Source organism: Podarcis muralis, chromosome 12 (assembly GCF_964188315.1).
Source record: "Podarcis muralis chromosome 12, rPodMur119.hap1.1, whole genome shotgun sequence".
In the NCBI taxonomy this organism is placed as follows: domain Eukaryota; kingdom Metazoa; phylum Chordata; class Lepidosauria; order Squamata; family Lacertidae; genus Podarcis; species Podarcis muralis.
Genome location: NC_135666.1, coordinates 12,740,544 through 12,762,160, shown reverse-complemented (window position 1 = coordinate 12,762,160; position 21,617 = coordinate 12,740,544). Strand labels below are relative to the sequence as shown.

Below are 21,617 nucleotides of genomic sequence, written 5' to 3'. Positions count from 1 at the left end.
ACATGTGCTGCCCACATTTAAAGAACTCTTAAAGCACTTTAGCAGCTCTGGCTTCTGCCAAAAAATCCTGGGAACTGTAGTCAAGGGAGCTGAGAGTTGTTAGGGAAACCCTCACAGAGCTATAATTCCCAGCATACATGCCAAACTACAGCTCCCAGGATTTTGGGCAGGGGTCAGGGGGAGGGAAAGTCATGACTGACATAAGAGTGCATTAAATGTAGGCTGTGGGTAGGATCTTTGATGCCATATTTCCCCATCACATGAATAAATATCTCCTTTCATGCATCACGGGGTCCCCACATGCAACGTTCCAGCTTCCATTCTACACATAAAGACATGCACCTCTTCAGTGGTAATGCTCATTTGCACTCACCCCATTTTAACCACAAATACAAACTTCCAAACTGGACCTCCTGTTTCTAGCTGCAGCTGGCTGGGAGCTCTGAGTGACTACACCGACCCACTTTGTTCCCCATCTTTGGTGCTTCCCTGCTGCTAAGTTCTCTGCTCTCACTTTGTGATCTCAGCCAATGGAGGGCAAGCATAACGATGTCATGATGCTATTTAGCCAATCAGATTTAGTCACCTAGTTTCATCACTGAGGGCCCTGGAAGCAGATGCCCCCAAAGGGTGGGAACATGTTCCTGCATTTCTAAAACGTTCTGCGGCTTTCCACAATGTGTTGTGAGGATCAATGAAACTACCCTTCCAGCACAGTGTGTGGAGACAAGGAAGGCATGGGGAGTCATGGCTGTGAGGCAGTTGCACTGGGTTACATCCAGTGCCAGCCCTACTTAGGGTAGACCCACTGAAATGAATGAACATGACTAGCTTAGTATCATTAATTTCATTGGGTGCCTCTCCATTATCAGTCTCTACAGCCACAGCAGGCACTGCAACCTTCCAATCATTTGACCTCACCCCCAAAGATGCACTCCTTCATTGTCTCCTGAGGCAGACGGATGATAAAAACAACAACTCCGAGTAGGACTCAGCTAAATACAACCCATTATTCCTAAAAGCATAGTGCAACAGGACAAGAAACCTTTCCCCGGGGCAACCAGGTGATGAACTGTGACTTTTGGAGATGTGAGGAATGACTGAACGGTCCATGCAGAACAGCACTAGAAGGTAGGGGTCGTTTTCTAGTTGCCTCGGCAACACAGTTGTGTCTTCCTATCCTTTTGGCCCTATGTTTTCTCACATTTTTGTATGCTTTGAAAGACTGCTGAAAGGTGGCTTCTTTTTGTATGTGTGTGTGTGGGGAAGGTTTTCTAAAAAGCCCCCTCGCCCTGTTGATTCAGCCCTAGGGTAGACCAGGGTGAAAGACCTTTATGACTGGATTCCCCTAGATAAACAAAGCGGGCCTGAAGCTGGATGGATGGATGGATGGATGGAGGGGGAGTAATATAGCTGGAAGGGTGAAATGACCTTGTGTTTGGGTGATTCAAGGAGATTTGAAAGCACTGTCTGCAGCCGTTGCTCTGCAATGGCCTTTTCCCAAATGCAAGACCTCTGCTGATGCTGCAGTCATCATTTAATGAAAGCATACGTCCACATTCACTCTAAATGTCACAGGTGTTCCAAAAGAAAGAGAAGAGATGTAGCCTGAAGACTTGGGTGATGCCTTGCTTTAATTAAACACGGATCACATCTGAAAAGAAGAGGGACCTGTTTCTCCAACTTTCATTTAAACAGCATTAAAAATGGAATGGTGACCTTTTCCACAGCTAACTTTTAGTGACATCCCCGCTTCATATCAGGTTCTGCAAGCTGCATTTTAACCTTCTCCAACCTGATGCTCTCCAGATATCATTGGCCCACAACTCTATTAATCTGTGATCGCTGCCCATGGCTGATGGGAGTTGTAGTCCAATGACATCTGAAGGCAAGTGGGTTAGGGAAGGAGACTGCATTGGATCTCAGTGCCATTTTGCTATCTCAGCAGATGAATGTGGCTTTGCTATGCCAATTCCTCATAAAGGACTGGCTTGAAAGTCAATGACAGTTAAAAGAACATTTTGAGCATTCCAGTAATGGAATAAAAATAGGTGTCAGCAACACTGTCCTCTTAGCCTCTGCCCTCTAAGCTTGCTATCACTATAATTTCTCTCAATCAGCAGTTTTCCAGGGGCAGGATACAGTCTCAGAGGACATTTAGTTATCCACCAAGTAAACTTTTTGATGCAGATAACGGCAGGGACAGGTTTGTAAAGCTAGCCTGCTGCCGTGGGCAGGAACATGGAGAAAGGAATCCTTGCTTATTTGCGAAGCTCACTCCAGGATCCTGGGCCAATGATCATATCTCAGGTTAACCTACCAAACAGTGAAGCCATGAGGAGAAAGTGGAATAACCCCATGAGCACTTTAGAGTAAGGGTAGGACATAAATCGGATATAATATAATATTCGTATTTGCCATCTTTCCCCCATCCTTTTCTCCTTTCATCCACTTACTCTAGATTTTTTCAGGCTTTGAGGGGAATGATTGCATCATTCCAAATGAAGCACTGTGTTACTTCAAAGCCCATGAGAGAAAGAGTGGTGTCTGAGAGAGGCATGCATCTAAATAAAAAAGCAATTGGCTATTAAATAGTGGCTGCCAAAACTGTATTCACAACTAACATCTTGCAGCACCTCATCAGTCACACTGGCCAACTGTAGTACCCAAAAGCTTACCAGGAAAAAGTCAGTTTATTATTAGATTCTTCACACATTTTTCAATATAAATGTCAAAATCTTTTTTGACATCAAAGTAAGTGTCACTTAGCAGCACCCTTTGCCACTGGAGGTATATGGACAAGATCCAATTACTCTAAGGAAGGACACCATGCGTACCCAGTGCTAATCAGAAAGAAGGGGCACAGAATATTCAGAATTGAATGAGGGACCAGAGTGGAATGATACTTCTAGATTGATGTGTCATGAAGCCCCTAAGTAGAATTCAAGGGTGTCCAGGAAGCTCTGCCTTTCACAGAAAACTACAGCTTTTGCTTGGGATCATTCATTAAATACCCGTCACTCTCTCTGTGTGCATGTAGTCAACAGACAGGCCCATTGGAAACACTCAAGGGCAGGCAGTGTTTTTATAACTTCCCATCCTACCTTCATACAGCCAGTCGCTGAGTCCATTGAAAATAACCTTGTCTTTCCCAGTGGAGACCACGCGGATGGCTTGCTTCCCCACATGGGCACAGTAGTAGATGTTGTTCTCAAAGATAAATATCTGCACAGAAACATAAGAGAGAACCAATAGGTTATTATGATCCAACAAATAAGACTCAACTGTGATCATGAGTACTGTACACTCATGGAAATAATTGGAGCCACTTTTTGTGTTGCTAAGAGGTCTCCCCCGTCCCTGTCCGCGTTCCACAGTAGAGGAAGTTCTGCCTTGCAAGGCTTCCACCATCACTGATGCCCTACTGCGATGGAGAAGGCTGCCCCTAGGGAAATCTGCTCTCTGAGCAACTCTTTGAAGCAAAGTGTTATCCACATTATAAAGCACCCTTTTCTGAATCAAAACTAGAGATGCGGTTTGAGGAAGGGGTTTTTGCTTAGTGGCAGAAAATGTACCTTGCATGCAGAAATTCGAGGTTCAGTTCTGGCACTTCCGATTTAGCAGAAATGACAATCATTTAGTAAGCAATGGGAAAGGCAAAAGCTCGTATGCTTTTCATGCAGGATAAGTCCCCAGCATCTTCAAGAGAACGGATCTCAGGCTGCAAAAGAACTCCACTCCACAAGCAGTGCCGGATTTACGTATAAGCTAAACAAGCTATAGCTTCGGGCCCCACTCTCTTGGGCCCCCCCCCAAAAAAAAAATTAAAGGAAAAAACCTGGATGTACATTTCCAAAATATAAGATAAAAAACAAATAAAATAAAACCTACATACAGCAACAGTGTTTTGTGTTGTGTAGGCTCCTATGATGTAAGTAATGTAGGCTCCTATGATGCTAGCCTGCTCCCTAAAATATCACTGGTTCGCTCATTTCTATATACAGGGGTATCTTGGTTCTCAAACTTAATCGTTCCAGAAGTCTGTCCCAAAACCAAAGCGTTCCAAAACCAAGGCACACTTTCCCATTGAAAGTAATTTGTTGTTGACAAAGGACAGCTGGACATATAAAGGGCCTCATTATCTTCGGTAGCTCTTAGGGTCTCATCAAACCTAAATCTGGCCCTGTTCACAAGCATCTTGCAGGATCAGACCAAGGCCCACCATCAGAAGAATTTTTGCAGCACATCTCCAGCTGTATAAATGGGTCTTTACCACAAGCGTCCTCTTATTAGGGTTTTAGTCTTGCTTTAAATGTATCTGTTGTCTTTGTGTCTTTAATTATATTGAGGTAGTGGTCTAAAAGGTGATTAATAAATCAATGCAAATAATAATATTATTGTTATAGGTATTATTTGTTATAGATTGGCTATGCCTATTCTGGTCATTTTCTTCTATATAAGAAGGCCTGCAGCAAAAATAAAATAAAAATAACAGAAACAGGATCTGATTAGCAATTAAGCCAGTCAGGATTCACCTGTTGGCTCACTTTTCTGTCCTCTTTGACTAAATGCTGTGATTCCTAATACCAACAGTATAGATCAATGCAGTTGATTCTTGTTGCAGAAAATGTACACTCATTTTACAAATGATAAATTTGCAATATCTCTCCAATTTAAGGCTCCAGGGCTATATGCAATAAACAGGCACGTCAACATCAAAACATTTAGATTTAAGGGTGCATTATGTATGACTTGCAGTAGATGCTTAAGGTTTGGATACTGGACACCCAAAGACATAAAGTTAGGCCTCTGCCCCAGTGATAAAGCTGCCGAGTTCCCCACATCATGCTTACAAAAGAGGCAAGAGAAGGAAATTAGATTTGCTTTTCACTCAGATTTCCTGAACTATAACAGTGTGAGCGTGTGCACACATTTCAACCAGAGAAAAACTGGAATGGATCCCAAAGTGAAGAGAGATTCAAATTTAATTTCAGCAGCTGTTCCAGCACGTTTGCCTAAGGCTAAAAAAATTACAGTGAAACTTTTAACTTTGTTTTTACGTATTTCAAATCTTTGTGGTTTTTGTTTTTTTTTAAAAAAAGGCATTAAAAAGAGCTGTGTCCAATTGATGCTTGCTGGGAGAAAATAAGCCACGGCATACATTAAATAATTTCCTCTTTCCTCTCTTTCAAACCCCATCTTCTTACCTAGATATTAAAAGTATGGTGAGGCACACAGAATAAAACCAGAGAAACGGGATAATGTAGTGTTTAGAGGGGAGGAACTGTAGCTCAGTAGTAGAGGGCATCTTTTACCTGCAGAAGATGCCACAGTTAATCCCAACTACCTCCAATTAATAAGCTCAATTAGCACTTTCGGAGCCTGCTGGAGACATTCTTACTTAGACAAGTCTACCCAGATGTTTATAAAGTTTGTAGGAGTTTTAATTTGTTTTAGTCTATTATATCACGATTTTAACCTTACGTATGTTTTTAATTACGGTTGTAATTTTGTTTAGTGATAGAGTTATCTTTTTTTGCAAACCATTTTGAGTTTTTTCTACAATCAAGTGGTATATAAATTTATTGGAATAAATAAATAAGTTTTGTTAAAAGCACTATCTAACCTTAAGACCTTGAAGAGCTGCTTCCCGTCACAGTGGACAATATGAGACTGGGTGAAAAAACATTCTATCCATATATAAGGGAGTTTCCTATGCTCTTTTTCAGAGTGTAGGATTAGAGTGAAGGCTGGAGCTGGATTCAAAATCCTCCTAAGCCACGAAGCTCATTGGATGACCTTGGACCCACCATATCTCAGCCTACCCCATTTCACGGGGTTGTGGTGAGGATAAAAGCAGAGTGGGAAGACCATGCATGCTACTCTGAATTTTGATCAAGGGTGAGATTAAAATAATTGTAATTATTACAATTGTTATGGCCTTGTATATCTGAAGTAGCGTCTCCATCCCAACGCTCAGCCCGGAACCTGAGGTCCAAAGCCGAGGGCCTTCTGGCAGTTCCTTCACTGCAAGAAGTGAAGTTACAGGGAACCAGGCAGAGGGCCTTCTCGGTGGTGGCGCCCACCCTGTGGAACACACTCCCATCAGATGTCAAGGAGATCAACAACTATCTGATGTTTAGAAGACATCTGAAGTTCAGGGAAGTTTGTAATGACTGATGTTTTAATGTATTTTTAATCTTTTGTTGGAAGCCGCCCAGAGTGGCTAGGGAAACCAAGCCAGATGGGTGGGGTATAAATTTATTATTATTATTATTATTATTATTATTATTATTATTATTATTATTATTATTATTTTAAAAATGGAAGCAATGATACGGCTTAGCATAACATCTGAACAAGTCCAGCATCTTGCAGGCAACCCATAAGGTAAGTAAAGCAGCAATCAAGATGCCATGGGAAGCCGTAGCTGGAACATATTTAAAAGCATTTAAACTTTTGATGTCTATCAACATAAATGGGTTTATATTCTTCAGGGTACCCATGACAAATACATTTTGAGATGCTTCATGAAATATGCTCCTAACATTTTAACTGCTTTGATCATTTTGACATCAAAAAGGGGACAGACGTATCCCAAAATAGCTTTAATTCTTGGAACTGGCCAATATATTATATGAATTACAGGCAATATAACTTTTAAGAGGCATTTGGTTCTCATTATGTTATGCATGCCGAATAATAGTCCATTACTTCCTCTAGTCCCCTCTAAAGAAAGATACGTTTTATGTGAAAACCCATGTCATCACCCAATACGGATGAGTCATTCAGATGCAGGCCTTGGCTGAATGAGGTCTAATCACAGATAAGAGGATCTCGCATGGCTGGGATAAAGTTTAAAGGGTACCACTGCTCTCTCCATCAAATCCTTGGGAGTATGGAATATGGAGCAACCCCATGCAAGGAAAAATAGGACAGCTAATGAAAAACAGATGTGGTCCATGAAGCCAGTGGTTAACATTGTCAGGGCAACATCTTAAAACATGCGTTAGAGGAGGGATTGTCCAAGCACCACCCGTGGCAACCAGCATGGCCAATGTTCAGGGATGATGGGAGTTGCAGACCAGCATGTTGCCAGCCCTCCCTGTGAGGGGGAGGTAGAAAAAAAACCCTCCGGGCTGCAGCAGAGTTTCAGCAGGAAGCAGACTGTTCAGATATGTAGCATTCTGAATTTCTTTATTTCTTTACAGTAAATTAAAACAACAAAGCATAGCTAGTGTGAGCTGAGTGCTTCACACACAAGTCTCCTCTACATGAGAGCGGAGAGAACAAAGAGCGGAAGTTACAGAAGTTTACTTCCGTTCTCGTACAGGAATGTAAACATGGATATCATGTTACATCAGCAATGGGGAATGAAATTACTGACACAGCATCACCTGGATGGACCAAGGTTAACCATCCTCAACAGGTACCTCTGTTGCGGTGGTCTCCAGTAGGCGCTAATAGACCAGGAAAATAGCAGGAGAGGGAAGGGTTACTGCCCCTTCCCCAGAGCTGTGATCCCAGTCACTTTATCAGCTCCCATCACCACTAGGGCTCCACTGAAATACAGTGGTACCTCAGGTTACAAACACTTCGGGTTACAGACTCCGCTAACCCAGAAGTAGTACCTTGGGTTAAGAACTTTACCTCAGGATGAGAACAGAAATTGCGCAGTGGCGGCGGGAGGCCCCATTAGCTAAAGTGGTACCTCAGGTTAAGAATGGTTTCAGGTTAAGAACGGACCTCCAGAATGAATTAAGTTCATAACCAGAGGTACCACTGTAAAAGCAAGGTAAAGGAGAGACTGCAGAAGAGGTAGCTGGAACTTATTTGCAATTCCTGAATCTTCAAGACGGACACAAATAAAGCCATACCTTTATGACAGAAATTATAGCCCTTGCCGTGACAAACAGCTCCAAGGAGTTACCGGATCCCTGTTGCCATGTGAGGAATTCAGTGTTAAGTCCCATTGAAATTAATGGACATGACTAGTTCAAGGGTATTAATTTAAACGAGTCTACTCTGAGTAAAAATTAGTTGACCAGAACCCAAAGTGTTGGAGTGTGTATCCATTCACACATATCAGCAAAGAGATGTGTACCACTTTATCAAGAAATTTTAAATCTCATGCAGCAACCTGATATAGCACAATATAACTGTTGGAAGATTTGGAGGGCTGATGGCATATTCACAGAGACACATTCAGTGACGATGCCAAGGAATGGGCATGTGCATAAGCTCTAAATGGGCTCATGCCATGAAAGGACAAAGCCTGGCAGAAGGATTTCCAGTTGGAGGAAATCAGTTTTAATACACAGCAACAGAAAGGAGATTCACGTATGTGGGTATCTGCCCTAGATGAAAGGGAGTCATCATAGTTTGCAGTTCTAATAACACTTACATAGGAGTAAAAGCCATTCAGTTCACTGGGACTAGCAAGAAAACATGCTGAGGACCACAGTGCAAGATACTCTATATATGTACTACACACATATGCGAACATTTGAAATTAGATTATATCTGGAAAAGTAAAACAGAAGACCAATTTCCCTATTATGGTGGCCATGTGGTATTCTTAAAAAAGAGATCTTCATGTCTGACTCTGCTTCTGGAAACTAGCAAATCAGGTTAGTGGAATTATTAGTTTCAAGTATTTCAAAACAGGCTCTGCAAGGACACCATAATTGTGAAATGCTCCATAGTTTGTATCAGGCAAAGCTGGTGCAGCCTGTGTCTTGTTCTGCACAATGTTTAGACAATCTTCCTTTTCAGGGTTTCCCCTATAGATTTCACATATGAAAACCTACGGCATATTTGAAAGCACTAATGGCACATTTGCAGGCTTCCCATCACCAGAAACTCTCAAAGCATATATGAGTGGCAAAGCAGGAAGAATACTAAATGAGAAACCTCCAGTTGCAGATGGTCACTCAGATATGCAGCCCCTTTCTCACATTCCTTAAGTGGTACAGTCCCATCAGAGCTACTCCACAGACCTTTCTGAAGGTGTAACTTACACAGCATCTTGCCACTGGAACCATCTAGGCCTGGACTGGAATAAAGCAAGAAATATTTCCCAGCAACACAACCTGAGGCTGGAGACTCCCTCTGCACTCCCAGAACTGAAGGCAAGTATATTCATCCCATTTTTGCATCTGGTAAACAGGTGCTGCTTTGTATATTATTTCAGATACCTGTTTGACCGGAAGCATCAGGGAGATATGTCCATGTCCATGCCATGGAAAAGGTAATCTTACTGAAACCACTTTGAATTATTTAAAGAATTATTGTCTGTTCTCAACTTCTTAACTGGAGATTGAAGTCTGAGACTGAAACCTTAATATCTGCAGAAGAAATGCATTGGCCCAGTGGTTTTCAACCACTGTGCCATGGCACCCTGGGGTGCCTTGAATGATGGTGGGCAACACTGGCCTCTGTCCCTCTTTCCTTCCCTCCCTCCTCTGATGCCCTCTTGTGTCTTGGCCTCCCAAAGGCTTAGATAGCTGTTGGTTGCAGCAGCCCTGGTTACAAGCTCTTCAGGTGCCTTTAGGGCTGGCCAGGGGTTGCTTCTCAGGCCCCTGTGGGGCAGTGTGAGGAGGTACCTCTCTTTGGGGCAAGGGGGCAGCTCAGAGGCCAGGGGCGGCAGTAGTGGCTGCCCAGAGAACTCCCAAGGAGAAGGGAGAGGAAGCTGAAGGAACACTTCACAAGGGAGGGTGTTCAAAAAAGGGTGAGAGGCTGCCAGCTCTGCAGGCAAGGGGTGACACAACTGGGTTCCTGAGCCCCACAGGGCTGCCGCAGAAAGAATGCAGTTGGTCAAGGGAGCCATGGACTCAAAAGGAACTGAAAACCTCTGCTTTAGCCACTAAGCTATGGCTTCTTCCTATATGTATTAAGGCTGACATTACTTGCTGAGGATGTGTCTGCTACAGTATTCCAACCAGTTCTAACAGCTTGCCTTAATTGTGCTTACGCTGTAATGTTGGTGAGTTGTGGAAAAGGTGTTTGTTTGTGAGAGTAACTCATATCCTCTTTAAAACTAGAACGATCTCTTGTATATGATTTCAAGCTTATTCTGTGAAAATTGTAAGCCGCCAAACTCAATATATACGAAGGAGATGTGGCAGGAATAATTTTATGGTACTCTAATTCAAAAATTCCTCCTTTCGGAGCAGACACTGAAGAAAAGATGTTTCATTCTTGTATTCTCCATCTACTTTTCAGATGTCATTGTAACACTGATTGTGAGGCCTCCTTTGCACGGCTCAGTCATTCGAGCATTATAAATACATCCTAGAGCACATTTATATGTTGAAAGCGGCCCCCTGCTCCTCTCCCCAGTGAATGTACACACTCTCTCTCTTCAGAACTATAACTTGGGCTTTGCAACCAAGCAGCTGCAATAATTTAGACACATTTAAAGAAATCTCTGCAGCTCATTTCAGCTGCCTTGCAGAACTAAAAAGAGCCTTTCAATGCGTCCGAATAGAATATTGGCTGGATACAATTTTGCATCCCAGGCTTCTAAAGTAGTCATTTTAAATGATAACTGCCTTGTTATATTACTTAAAGTATGTATCAGCAAATGTGTCCTTTATTATGAACCCTGAATTGTGCTTTTAAATTCTGCATGATGGATTATCTTGTATTCTGTAACCTAATATCACTGATGCTTATGTAGGGCACCACTGTAAATTAGATCTCTTCATGTGAAATGAAACATGCTGCTTCATTGATAATATTTTATTACATTAACGGGACATTAGAATAAGGAGAGAAGATGGCTCCGTGGTTAGCATAAATAATGAAGCCCTGGGAGTCCTGCTAGGCAACCTCTGGTGGGATGACTCAACAAGTTCAAGGCAAGGGAGAGATGGAGAACCCATAACAGCATTGCTATGAGGCCTGGGTTCAGATAATGGCTCGCTATCAAAGTCTCACCCTTTCGTTAAGCAAAACAGGATGGGAAGTTTTCTGTCCTTTTCTCACCAGGATGAGCAAGGTCAGAAATGGGCAGGAACTCTGAGGAAAATTGCTCATCTCAAATCCCCTCCTACTAAGGAGGCATTAGCCAAGAACATTATTAAAATTCCAGATTTTCCAGTAGTTGGCCACCTCTTCTAGTTCCAACAGGACAGCACTTACCCCCAAAGCTTCACTTTAAGGACAGGCATACTTTCCTCTTCGCCCCTCTTTCCACTCCTAGTGTGGGTTTATGGCAAAATTGCCACACTCACATTTCTGTAGGCCTTTTAGAACAAGTTAGGGGTTCTTTTACTCTTTAATCAAGGTGTGAATGTAGTGCAGGATTTGCTACCTGCTTAGATTGTAACTTTGTGGTCTGGAGCAGCATTTACCATATATATCGTCAGTCTTATTTCATATAATAAACCAAGCTTTCTTTATTCCTTTGTGTGAGGGCTTCTTGTGGGCATAAGGTTAACACACATCCATAACAAACACACGTCATAATGCCAGCAAAATATCCTAAACCTCTCAGCAGTGTATATATGGACATAAACAAGTGCTGGCGAGTCCAGGTACACACTTGCAATGCTTTCTCCAATTACTCAGTGATGCATTAGTGGCTGCTAGGGAGCGGAATATGAGGATCGACACCACAGTGTCTGGGTGAGATGTTGACAAAAGCTTCTCTCCGGGGAGAATAGCATGGGCATTTTCATCAGGCTACAGTGTGGAGGAAGGAAGGTTTATGTGCCCTGATTCCCCCCTCCTCCTCCATCCCAATGCTGCTATTTAAAAGTGGGCAATTTAATTATATTCATAAAACTAACACTGTGTCTAGCTTGGCACTCAATCCATGCCGAGTGACAGCCAAGTTTCCTTAGCCTTGCCTTAGGACTTTCATGAGTTCAGAGTGTACCCTGGAGTGCAAACAACACTCCTGTGTAGCTGCACATTGTATGGGAAAGTTGGCGATGATGGACGCACTACATTTGCAGCCGTGCTGAGCTTGGCTCCCTTCAGCTAGATTCAGAACTGGGTCAGCAATTATGAGCACCACTGGACTGTTCCAGGACTAAATTATGATTTATTTCTGAGAGTTCCAAATTGACCGGTAATGCTGCCTGCACCTTATTATACTGCCGGAGCCTCAAAATCCCTGATTCCTAGAGATTTAAAAACAATCCTTTTGGGCTCACTTGCTTTGAGCTCAGGTTAGTGAGGTGGGGTGGGTGGGAGGAAAAAGAGACTTAAAACTACATCTGTTCTCCATTTGTAATTGCAGACAAACTTGTCAAGTAAATGATGTTATATTATTAACACATGCGAGCACCACGGCATAGTAAATTCATAACCTGAACCAAGAAATGAGAACTTTGTAAGAACTTTTGTAAGAACTCGGTCGTTTAGTGTGGCAGGGTGTCAACTTTGGAACTCCCTGCCTATTGAGCTCAACCAGGCGGCTTCACTTTACACTTTTTGGTGCCTGCTAAAAACATCCTTGTTTAGACAAGCCTACCTTAGGTGCTTAGAAAGCTGAGGCAATTTTATTCTTTCTCAGTATATTAACTTTTGTATGTTTTAAAGTAACGTTTTGTTTTTTCTTGATTTTACAGTACTGTCTTATCTTTTTGTAACCTGCTTTGAAGTGTTTGGGGTTTTTTTAACAATCAAGTGGTGCATAAATTTTATGAAACAAATAAATAAAAATAAATGAACTTTGGCAGTTAACAGTTACAGTGGTACTTCGGGTTACATACGCTTCAGGTTACATATGCTTCAGGTTACACACTCCGCTAACCCAGAAATAGTGTTTCAGGTTAAGAACTTTGCTTCAGGATAAGAACAGAAATTGTGCTCCGGCGGCGCGGCGGCAGCAGGAATCCCCATTAGCTAAAGTGGTGCTTCAGGTTAAGAACAGTTTCAGATTAAGTACAGACTGAATTAAGTACTTAACCCGAGGTACCACTGTACAGCTGTCAGGAAGCCTGTCTGCCATTTCTGATCTTTTCACCAAAGATAAGCTTCTGAGGAACCACAGCATTCCTTAGAACAGGTTGGAGAGCCAGTGGCCTCCAGATGGCACTAGACCTCAAGTTTCAGCCCCAGTCAGCATGGCCAATAGTCAAGGATGATGGGAATTGTAGTTAAGCATCTTCTGAACAGCCATAGGTTAAGTTACCAGATTTTTTTCGATGAATACAGGGACACTTTTCAACTCCCTTCTAAATAGATGGATTTTGTCAGGGGACTGATTTACAAATCAGTCCCCAGGAAATGGGGATGTCTGGTAACCTTATCATAGGCTGCCCGCCCTAGCACAGTCTGAAAACTACCATTTTAGGTGTTATACAAAATTTCAGGCTCCTCACATCTTCCTCAAGCTAAAAGTAGCCATAATGAGATTCCTCCTTTGCCCTGACAGACTTCCCTTTCCCAATTGTTTAATGGATTGTTTCTCTTGAGGCTATCCCTTTGAAATCTCCTCCAAATGAACAGATAGGTATGGCTATTAAATATTATGATATTCTCCATTCCTGGCTTCCTGCTTACCTCCTACAAGTCACCTAAACCAACCCAATGACACATGGTGGGCTGCAGTTTAATTTTGACTCAGATGTCACCGCAAATGAAAAGATATGAGAGAATCGAATCGTGGAAAGTTAATGGTGCGGGCTCTGTGAAACCCGGCTCAAAAACAAACACACCCGCCAGGTTTATGTTCGTGCACAAATCGAAAGAGCTGGCTGGATTGAAATCAGCAACCAAAGAGCCTTTCATGAGGCTCTTCCCCACTTCCAAAACTGCCCTGTACAACTTCCTCAGACTCATTGAGACCCACAGGCCTGAGTTCAAGTCAGTGAAAAATATAATGAATGAGAAGTGTCAGAAGTGCCGCTGCCGCCTTGCGGTCCAGATGTAAGAGTCTGTGCCTCTAGCAATTCAGTGGCAGAGCGCATGCTTTGTGTGTAGATGGCGCCGTGAGCAATCCCATAAATTTTCACTTTAATGGACAGCAGCACCATGGAAGAGGTATCCGTCCCTGTCTTTGGAATGCTGATGCCCATCAAAATAGGCAGGCGTTAGATGCACCTGGGGCGAAGGCAGCTGCTGTGACTCGGTTGAGAATGCAGCTCTTTAGCCCTTAGCTTAGTTCATTCAGCAACTATTAGGGATGACCAAATCTGTCATTGTTGGTAACTCTCAGTTTCTCATTCCTCTAATCTTAAATTCAGTTGTCTACATTTCCACAGAAGTTTTCAATTTTTAAATAAAAGTCCTCATGAAAACGCACAAACATTTTAGAGCAGGGTTTCCCAAACCTGGGTCTCCAGCTGTTTTTTAGACCAAACTCCCTTCATCCCTAGCTAGCAGGACCAATGGTCAAGGATGATGGGAACTGTAGTTCCAAAACTGCTGGAGACCCAAGTTTTGGAAACCCTGTTTTAGAACAAATTTCTCCAATGTACATGTGTCTATATGCAATTTTGCCCAATATACACAGTTTCTGCATAACAAAATATCTCTCGATAGAACACATTTTTGTATATTGTTTTTCTAACATTATACACTGTACATTGTTATGCAAACTACACATTGCCTGGGTGGAGAAATATACTGCAAATTCGTAGAAGTGTGAATGTCAATTGTTGTCACACTCTCCTTCCACCTTCTCCACATTGCTTGACTTGAGAGCTGCACTGCAAAATACAGTGGTGCCTCAGGTTAAGTACTTAATTCGTTCCGGAGGTCCGTACTTAAACTGAAACTGTTCTTAACCTGAAGCACCACTTTAGTTAATGGGGCCTCTCGCTGCTGCTGTGCTGCCGGAGCCCGATTTCTGTTCTCATCCTGAAGCAAAGTTCTTAACCTGAAGCACTATTTCTGGGTTAGCGGAGTCTGTAACCTGAAGCGTATGTCACCTGAGGTATCACTGTAAGTGCAAATTTCAAATGATGACTGTGGTTCAATTTGTGTATTGTTTTGGAAAACAATGAATTTGGTAGGTTCACCTTTATTTGCAAACTTAATTGAATCCCTACCACGCCTGATTAGGGATTTATCTATGAGAAGCTCAGTTACAGGGAATAAACTTTCCTGGAAGTAGCCTTGTTCACAATTACCAATAGTGCAATATGTGAGCATGATCACAGAATCATAGAAGAGTTGGAAGGGACCCTGAGAGTTATCTAGTCCAACCTCCAGGAATCTCCAAAGGTGGTACCCCATCCAATCTGAAACCATACCAGACCCTGCTTAGCTTTGCAAATGTGCTAGCAGTTTTATTGCTGCGCCACTAGGGTGGTTTGCTTGTGTACAATATAGAGCCACGAGTGAGCATTGGCTGTGTTACAGGGTACATTCTCAAAAGGCCTGGACAATGAGTAATATCTCAGAATCTTCTAGAACACCCACCGTTTCCAAGGCAGGCAAGGAAAGATTGAAAATTTTCACTGAACGCAAACTATTTGTATGTCAGCACCTTAAGTAAACACTGGCAGCACCTGCTGCTTTCACAGTAAGGACAGAAAGGGATACATGCAGGATTGGTTGATCAGCTGTCTTCATCCATGGTGTATCATTCTATTACCTGCCCTAAGCACCAGATTGCAAACTGAGGCTTATTCCTCCCCAAAGCAGGTACTGTGCAGAATAAACGGAGAACACTCTCCCCACAGAGCTTATTGCAGCTTGTGGTCTGCACAGTTGTTTCCATCTGAACTGCTGGTGGAGGAGGGACCCAGATAGGACTTCCTGTGTGCCTAACTAATGCACAAGACTGAAAACAGAAATGCACATAATTTAATCACCCAGTCTCAACCGCAGATGCACTCTGTTCGTAGAAAGCAAAAACAAACAAACCAATCAAAGAAATGAATAATAGTAGTAAATCATTTTCTCCCTCCTAACTCCTTCAAGAGCTCCTGAAGTCAGTCTCTGGTTATTGCAGGAGTGCTTTATTTTATGCACAGCTGCATCATGTGGCACGGTGTTAATCCAATGATCGCGAAGAGCAAAAGGAAACCGACAAGAGATGTGGGGAAACTCAATGCACTAGACTGTCAGCATCACGGAGCATCCTTTGTGGGGCTACCTTTGAAGGTGACCCGGAAACTGCAATTAATCCAGAATGCGGCAGCTAGACTGGTGACTGGGAGTGGCTGCCGGGACCACATAACACCGGTTCTGAGAGATCTGCATTGGCTCCCAGTATGTTTCCGAGCACAATTCAAAGTGTTGGTGCTGACCTTTAAAGCCCTAAACGGCCTCCGTCCAGTATACCTGAAGGAGCGTCTCGACCCCATCGTTCAGCCTGGACACAGAGATCCAGCGCCGAGGGCCTTCTGGCGGTTCCCTCATTGCGAGAAGTAAGGTTACAGGGAACCAGGCAGAGGGTCTTCTCGGTAGTGGCGCCTGCCCTGTGGAATGCCCTCCCAGCAGATGTCAAAGCAATAAACAACTATTTTACTTTTAAAAGTCATCTGAAGGCAGCCCTCTTTAGGAAAGTTTTTAATGTTTGATGCTGTACTGTTTTTAATATTCAGTTGGAAGCTGCCCAGAGTGGCTGGGGAAACCCAGCCAGATGGGCGGGGTATAAATAATAAATTATTATTATTATTATTATTATTATTATTATTATTATCCTTAAAGGATCAGACTGAGCCATCAGCATTTCCTTCTCTCTCTCTCTTCTCTCCATCCCTGCCTCCTGTGCAAAACAGAGACTTCCCCACCCCACGGTTCTATCAGTGGTGAAACTGCTTGCTTAGTCTGCAGGAAGAGGGCCCGTTTCGAAATTATTCAAGGCACATAAAAAGATGAGGAAGCCATGCTACTCCATGAGAAAGCCCCTGAAATTCGGAGTTGTGCAATACCTACTTTGGGGAAGGGATATAGCTCAGAGGGAGAGCATCTGCTTCACATCCAGAAGGACCCAAATTCAGTTCCCAGCATCTCCAGGTATGGCTGTGAGAGAAGCCAGCCTGAAACCGTGGTGCATGGGAAGGCAAACTAAGGCCTGGGGGCCGGATCCGGCCCAATCACCTTCTAAATCCGGCCTCTGGACGGTCCAAGAATCAGCGTGTTTCTACATGAGTAGAACGTGTCCTTTTATTTAAAATGCATCTCTGGGTTATTTGTGGGGCCTGGCTGGTGTTTTAACATGAGTAGAATGTGTGCTTTTATTTAAAATGCATCTCTGGGTTATTTGTGGGGCATAGGAATCTGTTCATTCCCCCCCCCCCAAAAAAAAATATAGTCCAGCCTCCCACAAGGTCTGAGGGACAGTGGACCGGCCCCCTGCTGAAAAGGTTTGCTGACCCCTGCCCTGGAAGGTCCACTGCCAATCAGTGCAGACATTACTGAGCTAGGCGGAGGAATGGTCTGCCTCAGTCTGAAGTGGGTTCCTTTTATTAGAACCAACCACAAATGGCACAAAATAGTGAGCAACTATTGCTCACTTTTCTGACATTTTGGTTGCCTCTTATTAAGGTATTGTCCAGCTGTGGACTCTGGAATGCATAGAAATAGTATGTGCTTTAATTTGTTTACTATAATGCCAAAGGCTCCTATTGCTATGTCATTTTCATTATCCCTGAACCTCCAGTTTCAGGGGCACTCCACCTCTGAATACTCGTTACTGGAGGACAAACAACAGGGAAGGCTCTTGCCTTCGTGGCCTTATTTGTCGGGCTTCCCAGAAGCATCTGGCTGGCTGCTGCTGGGACTAGGCAGACCTCTGATTTTATCTAGCAGAGCAATTTTTATTTGCATGCATTATTTTTAAGCACGTAAATGCTCCCGCAGCCCAAAAGGTGTGTTTGCCACCCCGTTCTTGATAAACTTCACAAACAGCTGCATGACTCCCATTTTACAACTGGAGAAGCAGAGCCAGGTTTGGCCTAATCCACATCTCAGTGCTGCTTCTCATTTTACATGAAGTACTGTGTGCAGGTACCCGACTACCTGCTTGACAGCTGCAGCTCACATTGGTGCAAATGAATTTGCAACGAAACAGCCACTTGCAAAAGGTTTCCTTACCAGCTGTTGGCCTTTGGGTCCCCATCCTGCATACTGAAGCTTTGTATTGCTAACTTCGGGAGGATACAAATTTTGAGGTTCCCTGAAGATAAAAAGAAAAGAAAGGGGAGAAGTAAGAATTTCAGCTGCATTAATACCTGGGATCAAATTTTACAAGAGCCAGTATCCAAAAAGTTATTTTACGGTTTATCTCCAAGAGGTTGTGTGTGTCCAAAGAGCCCTTTTGACCATCCCACTTTTAGCAGCGGACAACCCCTTCCCTGCATTTATCGCCACAAACTTGCAAACACTTTTCCTTCTGGCTTCCATGATGCTGATTACAATGCAGCAAGGTGTGTTGTGTTAGGAGTAGGGATGGGAGGGTGTGTCAGTTTTGGTTCTCTTGGTTTCACATTATTCCAGTAATAGATTCAGTTCTCCACATTTGTGCAGTAATTTGTGGTATCCCCCCCCAAAAAAAAATTCTCATGAGAAAAATCCAGCATTTTAGTGTAAATTTCTTGTCTAACCCCCTGCAATGCAGGAATATGCAGGTATCCTATACGGGAATCAAACCTGCAACCTTGGCATTATCAACACCACGCTGTAACCAACTGAGCTACCCATGTGGCAGGCATAATGTTTTTGCATCGAAAGGGCAAACTATGCTGTTTCAAGAGGCTTGCAGATTATACGGATGGGACAGTGAAATTATATGCATGCCTACGAGAAGGGAGTCCCACTGCGTTCAATGAGGTTTAGCCCCAGATACGTGGATACCAGTCTTAAGTCTGCCATGGTTCGTCTGTCACATGCAGCAACAGTTTTGTGTTAGCGCAGTCACTTGGGTGGCAGGTTGGGCGAGACAGAGGTGAAACCATATGCCACTCTCTTCCTGTACACTTAGCCCATTTTCTCAGTATGTCAACTCGGTTGAAAGGGATAAAACAGAGATAGTAAGTAATGCACCGTGACAGCCCACTCTGTAGCAACTGATGCTAGCAATCTCAAGCCATGTGTTCACCCCCTAAACGGTGTTAATGTAGAACAAGCTGTGATTATAACTGTGCTTAGGAGAAGGGAAGGAACACACACACACAGACACACACACACACCAAGGTTGCTAATTTTTATTGCTGCTGGCAACACATACAAATTCAGGCAAGCTTTTCCTACCAAGAAGGTGAAGCAATGAGGGGAATTTAGGGCACAAAAACAGGGACAGTAAAATTATACCCTGCTTCTACTTCATTGTCCCTTTTTTAGAGGCTGATCTCATTTGAACCAGTCACTTCATCCACAGAGGGGGAATTAAGGCTTTATTCCTGGAAAAACTTCCAACGTGCATTACAACTGCACTAGATGCTCACATTGCCAACTCTATTGCAGGCAAGTGGGAGGTTTCCCTGTAATCAGCAAAGGACTGCACACAACACCAGGTTATCAATTAAATTAAATACTATTCTAATGTATCTAAATGAAGATCGTTCTGTGGAGAGAGAATGAAATGGTTGTGTCAGAAAAAGTTGCCTTGTAGACATGAAAGAGAGTTAGATCCACTTCCCTTAGGTACCCGCACAGACCTCATGAATTCACAAATTCCGAGCAGACTTCCTTCTACATTTCCATGCTTTAGTCAGCATAAAGCTTGCAAATATATTTTAATTAAAATTGGCTATGAAATATCTACCTAGCATCATGGGAGACCCCCACATTTGTTCTACTGCTGTTTAGAATCTGCTACCATAGAAGGAATTGTTCATCCTTTCTAATGCATTTGAGAAAATTATGTGTAGCAATACCACACATATTCTGCTGACTTTTGAAGCTGTGAGCTTTTTATGGTTCTGTACCTTCCAAGCCAACTTGGACTGGGCAGAGGACACCTTCAGACAGACGGCTGTCCTTTGACTGTCTTTCAAGAAAAGAGGACTGTAAAGTAGGACACATGGTAGTGACCCTAGCAGAGGGCAGAAAACAACAACAACAACCCACCCCAAAATCTTCAACAGGCTTTCTGAACACATGATCTTCTCTTGCCTAATAAAAATATTTGGGCAAGCGTTTCCCCTCTTGCTCAGAAAATGTTACAAAATGTTACGTTACACCTCCTATCCCCCATTTGCTGCCATTTTCCAAATCAACAGATTGTACACTTTACTTAAGGCTTGTAACGAAAGCTTCAGGGAACGAATGTAGCATCAAGAAGCCACAGTCCCAATTATTAGCAATCATCCAGAGCACATAACAGACAGGCCCTGTCAGTTCCATTCACTGCTTCATCTTTCAGGAGAGTGAGATTCTATTACTAGGAGAATCTGAAGCACAAACCTGCTTTGATAACGGATAAGGGGTAACATAACACAGATGAATGAAGGCTCCCCCCCTTTTGTAACTGCCATATACAAGTTCTGCTGCTTTTAAAAGCTTTGTTTCCCTCCCTCTTTCTCCCCCGTCACTCTCTGTTATCTATTTTTAAAGATGAAAAATAATTCTAGCTATTGATCTACCTTCTGGTTAATTTTCTGATGCCTGTGGATGAAGCAAGTCTGCAAAACATTTCTGGCTTGTTTCCAAATTCTACAGTGACTTTGCAAACAACAATAGATGAGGGAGAAATATAATATTGCAGCATTCAGGTGAATAATACATTGCCAAGCGATGCCTGGCTCAGCATCACTGCAGGTAACAATGGTTTATTGGTCTCACTTTTTAAAACTGGAGCGATTCCTTTTCAATTTATGATTAGACAAGCTGGAAAGGCTAGAGGCAGAAAAAAGTTTTCAACAGAGTTGAAAGTTCATAGGAGAAGAACTATTGTTACTCTTGATGTACACAGCAATTCATTGTGCCTCTGGTCAACCTCAGTAAGGGAATCTTATTTTTCAAGCATTAGAAAAACCTGCAGAAACAATGTGACCAGGCTGATGTTGGGGTAAGCCTGTAGAACAATGAACATTTTTCTTTATTGTACCAATTTCAACACCTGGAAAATGACTATTCTTTCTTAATGCAAGGTTAGGGAACCTATGGCCATGCTGGCTGGGACTGATGGGAGTTGTGAAGTCCAACTGCACCTGCAAAGCCATAGGTTCCCTGTCCCTGGGCTAATGAGATACCATCTACAATGCTTTCTAATCCTGCTTCTTCTTCTTTCCTTCAATAAGGCTTGAGTCTAAGCCTTTAGCCATGAATTAACTTAAGAGATCTGAGTTACTGTCAAGCCCCAGCTCCTTCCTCAGGGCAGCTTCCCCTTGTGCTGCTCTTTCAAAATATCTATTCATCTGACTCAGAGGTTGAACTGAACCCAGAGTCAACAATCCTTGCCGAGATCAGGGCTTGCTCTAAGTCATGGAAGCCATGAAATGGATTGTCATGTATTGTGGAGGAGTCTCTCCAACCTTGCTCTGCCCTCCAGCCGTTGTTGGGGTCTACAACTCTCATCATCCCTGACCACTTGGCCATACTGGCTGGGGCTGATGAGAGCTGGAGAACAGAATGTGGAGGCTACCACTTGCTGAAGCTTCTGTCTCTTCTCTTGGTTCTGACCTTAGTACAGTGTTTCCCAACCGGTGTTCCGCGGCACACTAGTGTGCCGCGAGACGTTACCTGGTGTGCCGTGGGAGGGAGGC

The 21,617-nt window shown here is 43.1% G+C and overlaps 1 protein-coding gene across 6 annotated transcripts in view; it reads right to left on the bottom strand.

Moving 5' to 3' along the window:
* The window catches only part of DPP6 (dipeptidyl peptidase like 6), a 510,968-nt gene that overhangs the window by 66,893 nt on the left and 422,458 nt on the right, over nucleotides 1-21,617 (bottom strand). For all 6 annotated transcript variants that reach the window (XM_028749895.2, XM_028749897.2, XM_028749894.2 and 3 more), the window contains exons 7-8: nucleotides 18,007-18,088; nucleotides 3,105-3,225 (exon numbers count right to left, since the gene is read on the bottom strand). In XM_028749895.2, coding sequence (XP_028605728.2) covers nucleotides 3,105-3,225; nucleotides 18,007-18,088 — 203 coding nt within the window. The remainder of the gene's footprint in view (nucleotides 1-3,104; nucleotides 3,226-18,006; nucleotides 18,089-21,617) is intronic.